Below are 18,534 nucleotides of genomic sequence, written 5' to 3'. Positions count from 1 at the left end.
CAGTTGCTAATTAACTGCATTCAGCCAAGAGAACAAAGGGGTTTAAGGGCAGACAGGACTCGGTATCTTAGAGGGAGCAATGTATAACATCTTATGCAATCTGCACATCTCTCATATCTGAAATACCTGAGCCTCTGCTTCAGAGGCCAAAATACCTTGAGGAACACTTGAAGACTTCCTTCAAGTTCTGCCAGATTTGCCTCATGGGCAGCAGTTACCCATCAAAATATGGTAGGCTTCAAACAAAAATGCATTTAGGTCAGGAGTCTTTGAGACATTATTTAGGTTCATTTCAAAGCAAGATCTTGCTCTTTCACAAAAACTCATAAAAATGTATTGTCAAAGGCATTCATGGCCAGAATCACTGGGCTGTTGTAGGTTTTTCGGGCTATATGGCCATGTTCTAGAAGCATGAAAATGTTTCACCTGGGACCAATAAAGTAGTAATCCCAATGGTGATTAATTTAAAATCCCACTTGGTAAAACAGTATAGTGCTGTCTTTGATGAAGCTTTCACTTACATTTTGGAAATGAAAACTTGTAGCCTTGTAAACAAGACAGAAAAATTTAAAGGTGGAAAATAATGTCGTTGATAGTCATTTGTATTTGCACATAGGAAACTCCGACTCAAATCTGTGTTCATCCATGATGTGGCAGAGAGTCAGTGGATCCTTGTAACACAACACAAACATAGCAGTATGATTCCAGCTTATCTATGATATTACCTTTAGTCATGGCAGTTGAAAAAGAAGCAGTGATATTTGGTGGTTTGTATTCTATGCGGCAGTGAATAACACTCTACATTTTATTTTTTTTAACTTTAAGAGATATCCAAAGTGCTGAACTTATTTTGGAGACAGGGTTAGAAAGGTGGGCTCGCACTTTTAAAGGAATTAAAATGCAATGTGGATTCAACGTATCATGTACAGCCACCACTGCAAGACAATGGATGATGAAGCGACTTTGAAACTTGAAGCATTTTGATCAGTTTGCTTGCCAGGTTTTGGAAAAACTATGAAGACACAAGACAAGGAGAACTCTCCATTTAATCAGTAGCACTCCTAGTGTTCTTCAGGAATTGTTGGAGACTTTAAAATGTGGATGGTGGTGTACACCATCCACTCCACTTAACTACTTCAACACTGCTAGTGTTTGGCTACACTCATTTAAAGCGCTTCCTATCCATTCATTAGTAGAACCCACTCCTCTTAATAAGAAGAGCCAATTGGAGCCAACAGAGTCAGAAGCAGTCTACCTCTGAATAAAAAATTGTTCTGGAGAACACATACAAAGGCCTTCAATTTTATTTCTCCTGTATATCTCTAGAAGTTCTTACTGCTGAAGAGGATGGTCTATGATAAATGTTTCCTTGATTTAGCAGGAATCTTCTAACTTGTAATGAAACCATCCAACCTCAAATTACCATTCATATGCTCACATGTACTAAAATATCTCTTTAAAAAAAACAAAAAAAAACTACCACAACTCTATGTCTTTGGGTTTGTCTGTTTAGCAAAAATGGAAAAGTTACTGCAGTTCTCAGAATCACTCAGGCAAAATGTCCAGTGCCCAAGATTGATGGAAATTTGAGGACTCACAATCCAAAAATGTAACTTTTCAATGTTCTGTGAGGGGAAAAGGGAATCTGAGACATAATGAGCCCAGACTTTGCCAGTCCAGCCCACCTCTTCACAAAATCTAATTTACATTTTTACCACTAAAATAAGTCCACTGACAGCTGTAGTTCCATCAGTAGACATTATGACTTCCTTCTGACCCTATCCATAGCCAGGAAAAGGGGTGTGTGTGGGTACGGGCTGAAACAATTGAAACAGTCAGATTTTTTGTCCCATTGTGCTCATGTATGTTTATAAATGCATCAGAGTTGAAAATGACCTTTCACTTGTAGCTGTTGACACTGGTAATGTTGCAGATACCTGAAGATTTTTTTTTCACATTAGGAAAAAGTTGTCCATCACCGACAAGATATGCTTCCAGTGCATTTGATGGCTTTTCTGCAGTTGTAATCTTTTTTTCCATTCTTCACACCACAGGTCAAACTCTTCCATCAGTGTGTCAGTATCTTGAAGGCATTAATTTTAAAGTTCTGTGCACAATTAATATGGAGGAACACTTGCAGTTTCTGAACTACTTCCTTGTGCCTTGTATCTGACTGCAGAAACAGTCCAGAAAAGGGATGTACACATTTAGCCTATAATATTCCATTGGTACTGGTGATGTTGCCTGCATGTTGCTTTTACAAGTCTGCCTTGAACAGATGTGAGGAATCCTAACTTCTCCAGCTGCAGACTCTACAACCGATCTTGTTGTGTCAAAGATCTCCTGAAATTCTTTAACCAATTCTGTGCATATCTCCCTGGCTTTTTCTAAGAGACTGTCAAAATGTTGCAGGCTACAGAAAATGTCCATAGCTACTTTTTGTAATGTTTCAGTAAGTTAAAGTGAGGATGACAGAATCTTTCTTAGGATGTGTATGGTTACTCCAAACTCAGTATTCAGAACAGGTAAAAGAAGGTGTCCACTTGGGAAGAAGTCTCACTGTTGTATAGAGGACTCTCTTTTAGTTCATCAAGTTCTTCTCACTACCACATTGTATAGTTCCACAAATGAGAAGCTGCATAATGTCACTCAGTGGATTTCACAAAGCGGCAACAGGTTGTTTGCTCCTGGTTCAGAGAAAAAAGTCTTTTTCTTTTTTCTTCAATAGTTCCAGTCTGATGGATGATACTCTGAAGAAATTGCACACAGATGATAGTGTTCCTTGGCAGTTTCTGACAGTTTGAAACCTGCAAATCTTTGCTAAGGCTAGATTTAGAGAGTGAGCACTGCAGTGGATCTATACAGCCATTGGATGGTTCTGCAATGTAATTGTTGTTGCACCACTGATATGACCACTCATTTCAGCAACAAGATCATAACCCTGTCCACACAAAGTCCAGCCCAATTTTTTTTTGGTTTTTCAAAATAATGCCTGCTCATATCATTTATTTTCACAAAGCCTATAAAGCCTTCTCTTATTCCTGCAGCTTCAACATCAATGGACCTTACTGAGAGCAATAACCATTTCGAAGTGCTCACATCCAAAGTTTAACCTGCCAAAACAGAGAAACACTGGTACATTGCATCTTTCATCGATTTTTGGACTATCTTGTCACTACAAATCTCTATTAGTTCATTCTGTTTTTAAGGACTAGTATAATGGGCATTCATAGCTGCAGTTTTGAGAAGACTTTTCAGGTCAGTGTCTCCTCAACAAGGCCCTGAAATTACCATCATTGTGCAAAAGTTCTTCACAAGTAATTGGTCCTGAATCATGCTCCCTCTCAAAACCAGTCTTGTTGGCTACAAAGGACAATAGTTTCCACAGCTGGCAGAAGTTTCTTTCTGTTTTCTTCTGCTTTCTTCTTAATTCTTTTATCATGGTGACAGGTTACATCAAGACATTTTCCACTGTAAATTAGCGAGAAATTTTCAGCCAAGCACGTTGCTCTGATGGTACTCTGTTTTTCTGGAGTCCATTGAAGACTTGTATTGCATCTTTCAATTTCTCAAATAGCTTAGCAACCAATGCACCTTCTGATGACTACCTTTACCTCCAACTTCTCCTCCAAATGTCACACAATACAGAGTGTACCTTGTAGATTAAATGAGCAGGTTAATGAGGAAAATCTGTTGAAAACTTATGTCTCTTCTTATCCAAAGGAAATATATATCCTGGCAATGGAGTCTGTGGATTTTGCACTAATTGAGCTTTCACTTGGTCATCAGAAACAGTCTTGATGTAAACCGTCATCATGGTAAAAGAATTAAGAAGAAAGCTCACTAAAGTCCAAGGTCTAACATTGATAAAGCTTCTTGTCTTTGCACCAATTCTGTGCTGGTACAGCTGTACCAGGAGTTTCAATTCTGTTTGCTTTGCATTAAATGTTTGTTTGCAACCCCAGGCTTGGGATTTTGCAGCAGGGTGGCTTCCTGTTATAGGGCAATCATAGGGCAATCATAGGGCAAGCCACCTGTCAATTATCGTTAGGTTCCCTGGCCCCGCCCCTTTTTAGTTTTGAGGGAATAGGAGCCTTTTTGAGTCAGTTCTCACAGAGAAGCCTTTCGCACAGGACATAAAACGAAGAGCTCCTGTAGAAAGCTTCGTCTTCTACAGCTTGGCCGGGAGACATACAGTTTTACAGCTTGGCCGGGGTTATACAGCCCTACGGCTTGGCCGGGAAGATATACAGCCTACAGCTTGGCCGGGGAGAAAAGGCCCCACAGCTTGGCTGTGGATTTTGCAGCCTTACAGCTCCTTTGCTGAGGGACTTCAGCCAGCCATCACAGCAACCTGGATTCCTTCTTTTCCCCTGGAAGTCTACAAAGCTCTGCTTGGTAAGGGTCACTCGCGGAAGCCAGACACAGTTGGTACCAGGGTGCAGGGGCTCCACGCCAACAGAGGCAAGTACAGACTGCCCAGATTGGAAGTTAAGGATTTCCCCATTAGTTATTATATAGTTATGAAGATAGTGCCTGTTCCCAGTGAACAAGATTGCAAGAGCCTATAGACTGTTAAGAAAGATTTAAAGTACCTGTTTGTTCTTCATCAATAAAGAACTTTGTTGGACTTACTTTAAGCCTCTACAGAACTTTGTTTTGGGGAGGTCCAAGGGCCTTTAATCTGAGGCAGCCCCGGCGTCCCATTGGGCACACAGAATTTATGTCCTGTCTACAGTCATATGCACAGGCCCAGCGTGCGACAGCACACATTCCATGGTTTCTTTGGAAGAGTTCGGATTAGATGAACCAGTGGTAGACACCTAAGTTTCCACAGTTTCTTCAGTTTTCACATGCAGTCCAAGTGCGCATGTTCTGGAGTCTTCATCAGTACCAGCTGCTGCAATGGTTCTTAACCTGCTGCCTTCCTGGTTTTCAATATTTGGCCTTTCTTGCCATGAACTCAAAAACATTCAGTTGCTTTGATAGAAATTTAGGCATATTCTGGAGTAAGGTGGATGAATGGAAACATTAATAGCAACTAACAGGACCTTAAGTCTCAAACAGCAACTCAACCTAGCAGACAATTGAACAATAAAGACAGCCGTATTTGGAATGACTCATAGTTGCTTTCATGCCTTCCTTTTATACCCCAGTGGAATGAGTAAGAAGGTGGATGTAAGAAACAGCTATGAAAGGGGAACAGCAAGAGAGTAGTGACATGACTACTTTCAGGTGTATTTTTAAATAATATTTCAAAAAGTATTAAAGATAATTACATGGAGTAAAATACAAATGAATCTACATAATAAAATCTAGAATTGTGTTCAAATTTCACAAAAATGTTGATTAGAATCAGAGATACAGCATTTTGAAAGATCTCTTATACATCTATTTTCACTTTAAATTGGAATATCTAAACATCAGGATCTATAACCCACATATATTATTACATTTTTAGAAACAACATAAAAATACCTTTAATCTTATACCTAGGTAATAAAAAACCTTCTGACAAACTGCACATTCTTATGATATCCAACCACAAAAATGGTTTGCTAAAAAAATATGGATGAACCTTGGTTAGCTAACAAGAGGAGCCTAAATCACCCTGTCACAATTTATTTTCTTGGAAAACCGAAAGGGATGAAATTTGATATTTTTTTCTTTAAATTACATACACATAACTATGGACAATTTATTATAGTTCACTATTCATACTTTGTCTGACAAATCAGGATGTGCTGGAACAGGAATGTTGCACTTGAACCAGAAAACTATAGGAACATGTAGCAATGAGGATTCTTTTCTATCCAACTGTATCATGTTTGCATCAAAGAAAAAAAAATCCCCTGTCCCCCTTCTCCACAAAATTGTCTTATTCCCCTTCCTAATACATGCCAATATAATATTTAGTTACCCTGTTTTGTAAATCTCTTAACTGAAGTACTTGGAAGCCCTCTATAAATACTATGCTTTCTGCAACTAACGGTATGATAAGAAAGCAGAGAAATTATCCTCAGTGGGAGGCAAATGATGCCTGGATTAGTTCAATCTAAAACTGAACAGACCTTTAACACATATTTTGGATATCCTAGTGAGATATATTAATGGTCACAGTGTTCCAGATAAACCAAAACGATAATAGTTGTAATGTGTATTCTCCCAGAACTATAGTAAAGGGCGAATGCTCTACGATCCTTCAGTTCATTGCCATTACGGACGATGTCCAAGCATCTAAAGTAAACAACCAGCTTCCCTTAAGGCCTTAAGACAGTGGTTCTCAACCTGTTGGTCCCCTGATGTTTTGGCCTTCAACTCCCAGAAATCCTAACAGCTGGTAAATTGGCTGAGATTTCTGGGAGTTGTAAGCCAAAACACCTGAGGACCCACACATTGAGAACCACTGCCTTAAGGCTATGACCCAGTGTGAAGGGCCCACCAGATAGACTGTTATGTACAGTATCTGAAGGTCTATATTTCCCTATATGAGCCTGCCTGGGTTTTAAGAGTTTCATAAAAGCATATTTCTGGGGGACATGAAAGAAGCACCCCCCCCCCCACACACACACACACCAGCAGTTGCTCTCAGGTTGTAGTATTCTTCATTCAAAATTGGCTAGTCTAGAGCTCACTATTTGCCTGCCTTCTTTTTTTGCGCACAAAGATTCTACCATTCAAGAACAAAACATTTAATTTAGTACTTGTTTTAAATTATAATTTGTTTAACTGCCTTTTTAAATACAGATTTTTATATTTTGATCATATAAATAATCCTTGAATAATAAAATCCAACGTAAGATTGATTTTATTATTCAGAATTGAGACTGCTCACAATTCTGATGTCCTTAGGAGAAGGACGAAGAGGAATGTGGTAAATCATCCTACACATAATACAGTGCTACATACCAAACAATCACAGGTTTGTGAAGTATGTTTAGACAGATTTGTGTACTGTAACATATCCACCAGCTACCACTAGAAAGGCTCCATCACTGAGCTATATTTTGTGTCTGTTGCTGTGAGACAGAAATTGCAAGACTACATCTTTTACAATGATTGCAATAACAGTTGGATAGACATGCAACCTAAAACCCACATCTGGCATTTCATCTCCTTCCATACCTCTTTTGGATTTAGATAGACTTGTCCTTAATGCCATGCAAACTTGATGACTTATGTTTTTTATATAGGCGGTAATGAAAAGAGAACTTCACTGGGTTAAAACAACAAGGAAACACTATACATTTAGCAGGAAATGGAAAAAATAGGTTTATTTAAAGATCTCTCCTCCTTGCCTTTTCCTTTAAAACGGGTAAGGAGGGGAGATATTTAAATTTTCACAAGAACTCTGAGCATGAATGAAAGTTTTGAAATGACAATGCCACACATCAGAAATGAAATGTTTGGCTTTCTCAAGAGTAACATTTTTATTTAAGGAATGGAAACATTATAATTGAGTTCAATAGTCAACTATTAAAGAGGTTTAATAGTTGGTGGCGGTGCCTCGGTGGACTGGGAGTTGTAGTTTAGCAACAGATTGCAAAGAAGTGTTTTCCTTCTCTGTATTAACATTTTCATTAACACACCTTCCCTTTTTGAAGTGCCTTAAAGATCCAAATACTGTATATACTTGAATATAAGCCTTTTGGGTGGCTGAACCCCCCCCCCCTCGGGTTATATTTGAGTTAAGGCATCAGCATCATGGAGGAGAAGTCACTGTAAAAGCAGTGGTGGCAGCGGAGGCTGGAGCCCTTGTCTTTGCCTCCACAGCCTCCTCTGCAGCCTCTTCCTCCACTGTGCCCTCTGTTGCTCGTGGGGCACTCTCCACCTCTCATAGGGTGCCCTCCGCCACCCGTGGAGTGCCCTCCACTTCTCACAGGGTGCCCTCTGCTCACTGCTTGCCTGCCTGCCAGGCTTCTACTGCAAGCAAGCGAGAGAGCACCAGCCCTCAGTGATGCTTACAGTAGAAGCCCGGAAGTCAGGCAGGTAGGGAGGCAGCTAGGGCTTCGCCGCTTCACCGGAGCCAGAAAAGGAAAAAAAAGAAGAGAGAAGGGAAGGAGGAAGTGAAGGAAGAGAAACAGACGAAGGGGTGCAGGCAGTGAAGGAAGAAAGTAGGTAGGGTTTAGAACGAGAAGGAGGGAGGAAGGGAGGAAGGAAAAAGAAGTTAGGAAGAGAAGGGTGGGAGGGATGGAGGGAGGGAAGGAAGGAAAGAAGCAAGAAGGAAAAAAGAAAGGGAAGGAAGGGAGGGAGGGAGGGAGGGAGGGAGGGAGGGAGGGAGAAGAAAGGGAGGGAAAGAAGGGAGAAGGTAAGGAGGAAGGCAGAAGGTCCTTGGTCTAGATGGTCTTTAGAGGTCCCTTTCATCACTATTATTAATATTAATATTAATATTATTAAGGCTGAATGGCCATCATCTGTTGGGGATGTGTTGATTGTGCTTTCCCTCCATGAAGGCAGAAGGGGGTTGGACTAGATGGTCTTTAGAGGTCCCATCCATCTCTATTATTAATATTAATATAAATGAGGCTGGATGGCTATCATCTGTCAGGGATATGTTGATTGTGCTTTCCCTCCATGAAGGCAGAATGAAGGGGGTTGGATTAGATGGCCTTTATAGCTCTCTTCCAACTCTAGGATTCTATGAAAGGTGTCTTAGTCGATCATGAGCCAAACATGAGCCAACAGTGTGATGCTGCAGCTGAAAAGGCCAATGCCATTCTAGGCTGCTTCAATAGGAGAAGCCTAAGAGAAAGCAAAAGGCAACTGATATGACACTTTACCTCGGCTGGTTTTTTAATTGCTTTTAATGATAATTATTTAATGCAACTGTTTATTTTAACTTCATGTACAATTTTAGTATTGTCTTTTCTTTATTTTTTAATGGTTTTTTGTTTATATAAGCATTGCATGTTTGCCTGTTACTATGTTGGAAGCTGCCCTGACTCCCCGTGGGAAATATGGCAGGGTACTAATAAATTATTATTATTACTTTTATTATTATTATTAAGTTATTGTTGATACCATGTTGTTTTTGTTGACCCTCCTTTTCCACTTACAGAGCTAGTTTACTGTTTTTCTTTGAAATACAGTAAATATTCAGAAACATTTAACCTATTTATGCCTCAATGTAATATTATTAGTATCTATTTTTATTTTGAAATTTACCAGTAACTGCTGTATTTCCCACCCTTGGCTTATACTCGAGTCAATGCATTTTCCCAGTTTTTGTGGTAAATTAAATGCCTCGGCTTATATTCCAGTTGGCTTATACTTGAGTATATATGGTACTTGATGGATACAAGCTTAGGAATGAAATATATTATACCTTTTTATTTCATTGATTGAGAAGTAAGATCAAGGAAAACTTGTCTTCAATTGTCAACTACAGTAGAACAATCTTTACCAAAGCCCTATAAGATGATCTCTCTCACCTATAGGTATAAAATAACATTATATTCTCCAAGTTCATATGGTTTTGATATGCTTCCTCCCACAATACTCATCTATATAGTTCCTTAGCACATGCAAAGAGCAAATAAAACCTTTTTTAAAATGAGAACACACACATATTGGAATGAAGCAACTTTTCAGTCATGTAAAACTAACTTTGCTGAAGCTAATGATGAGTGAAGGCTGCATTTTAAAATACAGAGAATTTTGAAGTCTTCATGCTTTCTAGCTTTTCCTGAGACATGTGCAGGCAAGCATCCCGTCAATAAGCAAGTTCACAGGAGTCACTAGAAAAAAACTAAACTGCCAACAAGAAAGGCCAACAATGTGAGCGAACTACAAATACAGATAAGCCAGGTGTGTGTCAAAATCACAAAATATTAACTATGAGTTGAGCATTTGTTTTAAAAAGAAGATGTACTGTACTTTAATCAATACTGCTTATGATGTAAAGAATGATATCGGTAAAAGATTCTTTCATGCAAGAAAGGCAGCTTTGACAATTTGATTTAAGAGATGTCGTTCTATTCCCGAAGTTGCTTCCTAATTTTATTAATTAATAGCTCAAGAATTGAAGTCTGATCCCACTTTTATAAAATAATACAATGGAGTGGATCTTAGAGCAAAACATTTTTTAGATTGTGTGGAAATAAGGGAAGGATTCCTTTTCTTCTAAAACCATTTCAATGATATGGAACTGAACATACACAAACCTAGTAGTGTAATCTATAAAACACTTTCTTAAAGTGTATACACAAGTCAATTTTAGTTCAGTCTACACTTAGTTTATTTATTATTTGCTTAATTTATACCCTGCCTTTCTCACCCCCGCAAGAGGACTCAAGGCAGCTTACAACTCCGGCAAGATTCAATGCCATTTAAAACACATAAAACATATATTATGTTCAGATCCCTGTCTCTCAATTAATGAAGCAAAGATACAACTCTACTTCTTGTCCTAATCCAAATGTTGTATTCTATGCAGTCTTCCTCTGACACAACATTGAGTGTAGCTGTCCAACAAAGGAAGCTGTGGGCATCCATGGAGTGGCCTGGCCACAAGTAATGTATTAATAAGAATAAAATATATACATAAATACAGAGTGAAGTGTCAGAGGGACCTTGATTGGTTTCAAATATGTTGTTGTTGTTCATTCGTTCAGTCGTCTCCGACTCTTCGTGACCTCATGGACCAGCCCACGCCAGAGTTCCCTGTCGGCCGTTACCACCCCCAGCTCCCTCAAGGTCAGTCCAGTCACTTCAAGGATGCCATCCATCCATCTTGCCCTTGGTCGGCCCCTCTTCCTTTTGCCTTCCACTTTCCCCAGCATAATTGTCTTCTCTAGGCTTTCCTGTCTCCTCATGATGTGGCCAAAGTACTTCAACTTTGTCTCTAGTATCTTTCCCTCCAGTGAGCAGTCGGGCTTTATTTCCTGGAGGATGGACTGCTTGGATCTTCTCGCAGTCCAAGGCACTCTCAGCACTTTCCTCCAACACCACAGCTCAAAAGCATCAATCTTCCTTCGCTCAGCCTTCCCTAAGGTCCAGCTCTCACATCCGTAGGTGACTACAGGGAATACCATGGCTTTGACTAGGCGGATCTTTGTTGCCAGTCTGATGTCTCTACTCTTCACTATTTTATCGAGACTGGACATTGCTCTCCTCCCAAGAAGTAAGCGTCTTCTGATTTCCTGGCTACAGTCTGCATCTGCAGTAATCTTTGCACCTAGAAATACAAAGTCTGTCACGGCCTCCACGGTTTCTCCCTCTATTTTCCAGTTGTCAATCATTCTTGTTGCCATAATCTTGGTTTTTTTGATGTTTAGCTGCAACCCGTTTTCAAATATACTTAGGCCAAATCAGTTGGGAATCAGTTCATCAGTATGAAGAAATAAGACTTCTACATATGTTGTAAGACCATGGATGTCATCCTCCACTGGGAGGCATAGCTACAATACAGAGTTCTGTTAGCCTTCCTTCCCACCCATCCAAAACAACTTTTTTCTCAGCTGCTGCCTCAAACCCAGCCATTTTTGATTGATGGAGAGCAGAGGGAGTGGCACACAAGTGTCCTACAGTTAGACACGGTGGCAGGCACCCAGAAGGAGCACCAGTTGCAAATGATACAAATGCTCTACCGGGTCAGGGCTGAGTATTTATTTGTTGCCCCCTCAATTCTCTCATTGACTAGCTGTGTTTTGGAGACAGCAGCTGATAAATGGAACTGGATGGAATTTTGGTCAATGTGTGGACAATAAAGAATTGCAACTGCTGCAAGGACTGCAAAAATGAACAGTCATATTGTGAATCAGACAAAGTGTGATGTTGTGAGTCAGTCCACGACAATTCATCAACAGGAACATCTATTTTCTTCTTATGTACAGAAGAAAATAGATGTTCCAGCAGCCTCGATCATGCAGATATGGACAAGATCCATTCATACTGGAATGGAAGATTTCAGTCACGCCAGAAATGTTTTACCAAACTCCAAGAACTTTCTCAGCCACAAAGGGGACTGTTAATTGTCTGAATCACCTTTCACCAAACTTATCCACCAAATATAAAAAATCTCCAAATGCCATGATTACCCCATTCCCCATATTTTGGTGCAGACTTGCTATTCAAAATGTATTTCAACCAGAAAATGGTGCAATATCATCTCTACAGTTTTAACTAACAATAACCAATAAAATGTTTGTTTATATGTTTTATTTTATATCACACCTTGCTTCTAAAATGGGTTAAAAGAAAATACAACTAAAATTAAAGCATACCCCAAAGCTCTTTGGAAAACTTTGTAACACTGACATAAATAGACTTCCTATGCATCAGAAAGGTTTGCTATTCTCGTTATAACTATTATTCTACATGGTAGATAAAACATTTATAGCATTTTGATTTCAGCGTCCTTGGAGAACAATGTTATTAGGACCATAAAACTATTATATAATGTTCTCAAAAACATAGCATGGGTTCAATAAATCCTCAAACACTACAAAGCATTCCTCAGCTTGAAGAACAAAAACATGAGTGCATCCAGTGATGACAACTCAGGATATAAATTCCACTAATCATTTGCAATCCGCCCCCCATGTGAACCTTGACCACAGCAGCCACAGAATTTTGACAGCATATTAAATTCAAACTCAGGTACAATATGTACACTGAAATGATTAAATGAAAAATGATATTTCAAAAAAACAGATCTGGTAATGAAGTTCTATTGCACTAACAAAATAGAAATGTATCCTAAACATGCGGCTCACTCTTACTTACATTGTAGCTTTTCATTGCTCCTACACACAGACATCTTTTTAAAACTTTACCACAATTATTTTGTACTTCATGTTGAGTAATCAGTTCTAATCCAAGCTCTAGCAAAAAATGGCTTTATGTATAAAATCTGCTGATAACAAGCCTATGGGCTCTGTCAGACTAAGGGGGAAATCGCTACAGATATTTTAATGATTCATCAAAAGGCATCTCATGTGAGAGACACATTTCAAAAGTTAATGAAACACAAGTGGGAAGAAGGGAAAATCTGTGGCCCAGGACCACATTTTAACCATAGACACACACTTTCATACATTCCTTTCCAAGGAACGTCACAGCCACATTAAACTAATTCCCTTTCATTTTTCAATGAAACCTCCACAAGTCATTTAAAAAACAAAAAAGAAGGATATATTCCAGGATGAAGAATGAAAGCAGAGGGAAGGAAAGAGGGAAAGCAGAGGGAAGGAAGAAGGGCGGGGGGATGTGAGGATTGAATTCAGCCAGAGAAGAAAGGCCTTGAAAGTTTCTGCCAATAGCAGCTGAGGTGCTTCATCACAAGCCTATTTTTCCAGACATTATGTTTCATTTGGCTTCCAGGGTCACATGACAGCTGCAAACTAACGCCTTGAGGTCTGTTTCTGCCTCGCTGTGACACTGACAGGCTGTGAGAGACTCCAACACCACAGAAAGAATTTTCCCCCTTGTTTCCATTACATCATCCAGCCAGAATTGGGGGAGAGGGAGGGGGGCACACAGCTGGTGGCAGCTGCAGTACCATCTGCTTTCCACTTACAGAGCATGCTACTTTGCTCCACGGATTCCAACTGAACCTTCCTGGGGAAGAGTCTGCCTCTCTAGACAAAATACCCCATTGTGTGAAACATATTTGCAATTGTGGTGGAATAAGTTACTCTCCAGTGCTTAGAAAAGGATTCATCAGGTAAGGATTCCTGACCGCTCACAGCGCCCAGCGGCACAAAGGACAAAATCGCTAAACACTCTGAGATTAGAAGGAATAAAAGGCTGAGCAACAACCTGCCATCTGCTTTCCACAATGCAAGGAGCCAGGACTAAAACTCTACAGTCAGCAATATATATGTACATATTTGAAAGGGGAGAGATTGGGGGAAGGGAAAAGCAGCTTAAGTCTCTGAAGCCAAAGATTAGCTGGAGCAACTTGGAAAGAAACAAAAGTAAAAACAACTTATCCGTAGATGGGATAAACTTCAAATATATTTATGAAATACTGTCAACAGATCGGGTAATTTATTGCAGGCCAAGTTGGAAGGAAAGGTTTTGCAGTTGCTCATTGAAATTTACTATGGAAACTCAAGGAACTTTACAATATACATTTTGCAATGAAAAGCATGGCCTGTTCCTTCATCTCTTACAAAAGGCGCTGCCAACTTGCAAGCTGAAGTACAAATTTATTTCTAAAAGTGCCTTATATATTCATTAAACATAAATATTGAGTTAAAAATACTGTTTCAAAAATGTAATGATTTTGGCAAACACTACAGAAGTATACAAACTCTTGCTTTATCAGTTCTGAAAATTGTATACTCTTTAATGAAATCTGCAAAACACTCATGACTACGAACATGACTATGACTGACTGGATTGACGATTTGGCGTAGGAAACTGTAATGATGTAATGATAATGATGATGTTTTTATTGTACTGTGTTGTACTATTTTAATACCTGTGGTTCTTTTATATGATTGTACTTTATATGTGCTGTAAACCGACCTGAGTCCCTCGTCGAGGTTGAGAAGGCCGGTATAGAAAACCTCTAAATAAATAAATAAATAAATAAATAATAATAATAATAATAAATAGAGAAAAGCCTGAGAAATATATACACACGAGTGTGCTCCAGCATGTATTGTGTTGTTTTCTTTGTTCATTTGTAGCAAAATGGGTTTTTTAATACTTCCACAGCAGAGGAAATCGACACAATTGCAGTTTTCCCCATCCCAATCCCCCCCCCCCCCCCCCGCACACACACATTAACTTCAACCAATGTCAAACTTCTTTTTCAAAATGGCAGGATATCCACAACTTACCATACATTTTGCCTTCATCAGACAATATAATTTTCCTTCGTCCACATGGAGGATATATAGCTAGTGCTTCCTGAAAGCTTTGCTCAATATCTGGGCTCCAGACTCCTTCAGCATCATTATCAATAGGTTTATCTGCTGAATCGCTCATTCTTTCAATGTCCTCGGCAGGACTTTCGCTGCCGCTCCAGCTGCTGGGCTCAATGGTGCCGGCTGGGTGCTCCAAGCCTCAGCCTGGAAGCTTCAACAGAATAAATCTAGAGGAGAGAAACATTAAATCATTCAGCTGAATATTCCCAAACTTGTTGTAGTAATCAGTACCATAAATGCACAAATTGTGATTACAGGTTATAAACCTCCAAGCATAGAGAACAACAACTAAAGTTCCCAAATCCTTGAATCAGGCAATAGATTATGTCCTTTAATTATTTAAGAATAAACAAAATGTTAAAAGAACATTAATGTACTTGGACGGGAATAATACACTGAAAAAAATAGGATATCCCCCTTAACATAAGTGTGATGGTTTCTAGAAGGTAATGTTTAGTTCCCATTAGATTAACAATACTGGCAATTATATTATTTTAATTCAATCCAGTTGCCTTTGGAGTTTTGACACAAATGGAAAATCAGCATACCTTTATCTTACTTGGCCTATGTGAATGGTATTGTTTGTGTACAGACACAACATGTAGCCAATATTCTACAAGTTATTTCTCAAGAAAGGATAACTAGCCAAGATTTTACACCTGTTTCAAAGAAGAGTCCACTATACAGCAGTGTGTGTTTGTGTGTGTGTGTGTGGGGGGGGGGGGGGTTGGGGGATGTATTTCAGGCATGGAATCAAATTAATAAGTAATAATCTAACATGACAGCACCTGGTGAAACCACTTTACTCACAAACTCTCTTCAGTGTTGCATTCGAGGTGAATGATTGGCTGATATAAGAGGGTGATCTCTAGGCAAAGACTATGTTTCTTTCCTTAAGGAAGGGGATTAAAAATGAAAGGTATTTCTGGACCAACCAATTTGGTTTAAACTATTTGCATAATATGAACCCAGACACTCATACAACATATTAAGTAATACTAATCAAAAGATCTCTCTTTCCAGGATTAGATCTGACCAGGAGGCAGGGCCGTATCCAGAAAAAAAAAATGGGAGGGGTTGAAATTTGGGGGGGGGGGTGAAACCTGCCTCCTAGGTCACGCTGAAGCAAAGAGCACAGGAGGGGGCAGAGCAGCCTTCAATAGCCTGCAGCTCCGCCCCTGACAACCACCTCCACCAAGTCTGGCCTCCTTAATGAGAGCATTCAACACACACACCCCCAACTTGGTTGCTTCGCTACATTGGTTATTGCTGCAAGTAATGACAGTGTGAATACATTGTCAATATTTGCTTGAGATAGTGCTTGCAGTTCTGGAGGGACTCTTAATTTTTTGCATCTCATAGACTTAGTTTGAGGATTTGGTTAACCAGTTAAAATTCATGAGTAAACCAGTTTTTTTAAAAAAAAAATCTGAAACATTTCGGGGGGGGGGGGTTGAACCCCTAAAACCACCCCCTCGCTACAGGCCTGCCAGGAGGATATGAGAATTGGTCATGTTAGTATGAATAAAGCTCCTACAGTTCTTTGAGCTACTGATTTACACAGATCACAAGCATCACTTGCCCCTCTGCCTCCCCAACTCAATGCGAGCTCCTCCCAGGCAGAGTTCAGCAGCAACTCTTTCATACTTGCGGGGTGCCTGAAGTGGAACTACCAGCCAAAGTAAACTACCCCTGTGGAAATGAATTATGAACTGAAGAGAGCTTTTAATAAATTCCATATTAGTATGAATATTGATATGACAAAGAGGGAAGTGGGTTAACAAGTGTGTAAGGTTTTGTGTTCCAACAGCTAAATGAATTTCATTAACTTTCCAGAAGGCAACCACTTAGTTGAACACTTTACGTTCAGCATCATCTATCAAAAAGTAAATGCACTTGATATTATTCTTGAATTTGAAAATGATTACATTTGGTGTTAGGCCAGAGTCGCTGCTTTTTTATCTACCAATCAACTTTATTGCAGTTTCCCACTTGAAAATATGATTAATAAAGTATTCTGGAGTGTGTTTTGCTATTTTTAATGAAAGTAATATTGATACGTTGAGCACTGTATGTATATGTGGAGACGCACACACTGCATTTAGATTTCAAAACTAGACAAAACGTTTAAGAGATCTATCTGGCTCAACTTGCTGCTGAACCTAAAGACAAGCCTAGTTGAATAGCTTAATTACTAAAGCTACATTAGTTTTGTCCAGGAAATGTCTATATTAACAAATTTGTTTAAATAGCTAATTTAATGTATATTATAATCTAGATTCTCAACCTAAACATAGAGTGATCAATTTCATGAACGTCTATGCTGTTCTAGTACAAGCATGCCTCAGTTAACATATCCTCTGACAAAGAAACTCCTTCTTACAAGTCTTCTTCTGTCCACCCAAGTCTACTCTTTTCCGCCTTATTCTCAATCTAGCCAAATGTTTTTTTTAGCATTGGGAGGGTCTTGAAGAACTGGAGAAACACAGGGATTCAATTGCCAAGATGCAGGACTACATTTGCAGTAAACAGTGCAACAGTTTAGAAAGAATGGGATACCTCTCAGCCAACTACTCATTGTATATTTCTTCCTGCAACAGGCAAAGCCACACTCACTCAAACTACAGTACAACACATTTATCCCAAAAAGAGATTTTCAGGTTTTATATGAAATCTTTGGTTCATAGATTCACAGAACGAGAAAATAACAATGAATTTGCCACTTACAAAAAATGGCGGAGAAGGTGATATTAATGCAAGGAAATCATATTGAAAAGAAACATGGTCCTGACTGGTCATTTCTATATTCTCACACTGTTCATTTTTAATAAAACTATTCTTCCCATGTTATTTTCTGTTAAAGATGTAATGCCAGGGACACATCTATGTTGTCACTTAGATTTTTAAAAATGGAATGCTTCCTTCTGCAGTGATTTCCTTTAATATTTGGGTTTCAAGGTATGAGAAAGATCTTCCAATGGAAAAAAATAACTTGTTAGTATCTGCATATTTGTCTTGATCTGAATTTTACACTGTTTATGAACTTTTTTTGGCAGGGTTTTTTCATTAACCTGGAAAGGAAGAAAGAATTGCCACTTCTGTTTGGTTTTCAGAGCATCTAGAAATTTTTTAATAATATTTTGATAGTCCGATATAATTAATTAGGCAATACAACTTTAGAAAGTGACTGTATTGTTTGTATTTTAAGTTCTTGACATGGAGTGTCCTTTATCAGTACATACTAATCTGTTACATATTCAGGGGAAATATTTTCAAAAAATTTACTGCCTTCCATATTTTAAAAGAATCAGAAATGTTACACAAATTGTACTGTTAAAAACATAAGATGTAAAAACTGAAAGTTCTGAAGACAAATATGTGCTGACCTTTTGCAAAGGAATCACTCAAGCAATTTATGCCTGATCAATTATGTTATATGTTCAGCATTCATGTTTAAGAAAACACTTTGTTCAGTTGATTGCATCTTCAATATAGACAAATGAGTATGCTATATGGTTTGCCTTTTATTACATTTAATGCTCAAGACAGAAACCAATTTCTTCACACATGCACAAGCCATTTGCAAATAATCACAGTAAAATGAAATGCATCATTTTAACACTGAACGTGAACAAAGGTATTTCGCAACTTGGGA

General features: G+C 38.8%; 1 protein-coding gene across 10 annotated transcripts in view; it reads right to left on the bottom strand.

The window, feature by feature from the left end:
* TEAD1 (TEA domain transcription factor 1) overlaps positions 1 to 18,534 on the bottom strand; it is a 205,348-nt gene that overhangs the window by 103,162 nt on the left and 83,652 nt on the right. For all 10 annotated transcript variants that reach the window (XM_067462667.1, XM_067462668.1, XM_067462671.1 and 7 more), the window contains exon 2: positions 14,793 to 15,046. In XM_067462667.1, coding sequence (XP_067318768.1) covers positions 14,793 to 14,940 — 148 coding nt within the window. In that variant the 5' untranslated portion in view covers positions 14,941 to 15,046. The remainder of the gene's footprint in view (positions 1 to 14,792; positions 15,047 to 18,534) is intronic.

Source organism: Anolis sagrei, chromosome 1, assembly GCF_037176765.1.
Source record: "Anolis sagrei isolate rAnoSag1 chromosome 1, rAnoSag1.mat, whole genome shotgun sequence".
NCBI classification, from domain to species: domain Eukaryota; kingdom Metazoa; phylum Chordata; class Lepidosauria; order Squamata; family Dactyloidae; genus Anolis; species Anolis sagrei.
This window is presented reverse-complemented; position numbering and strand designations above follow the sequence as displayed.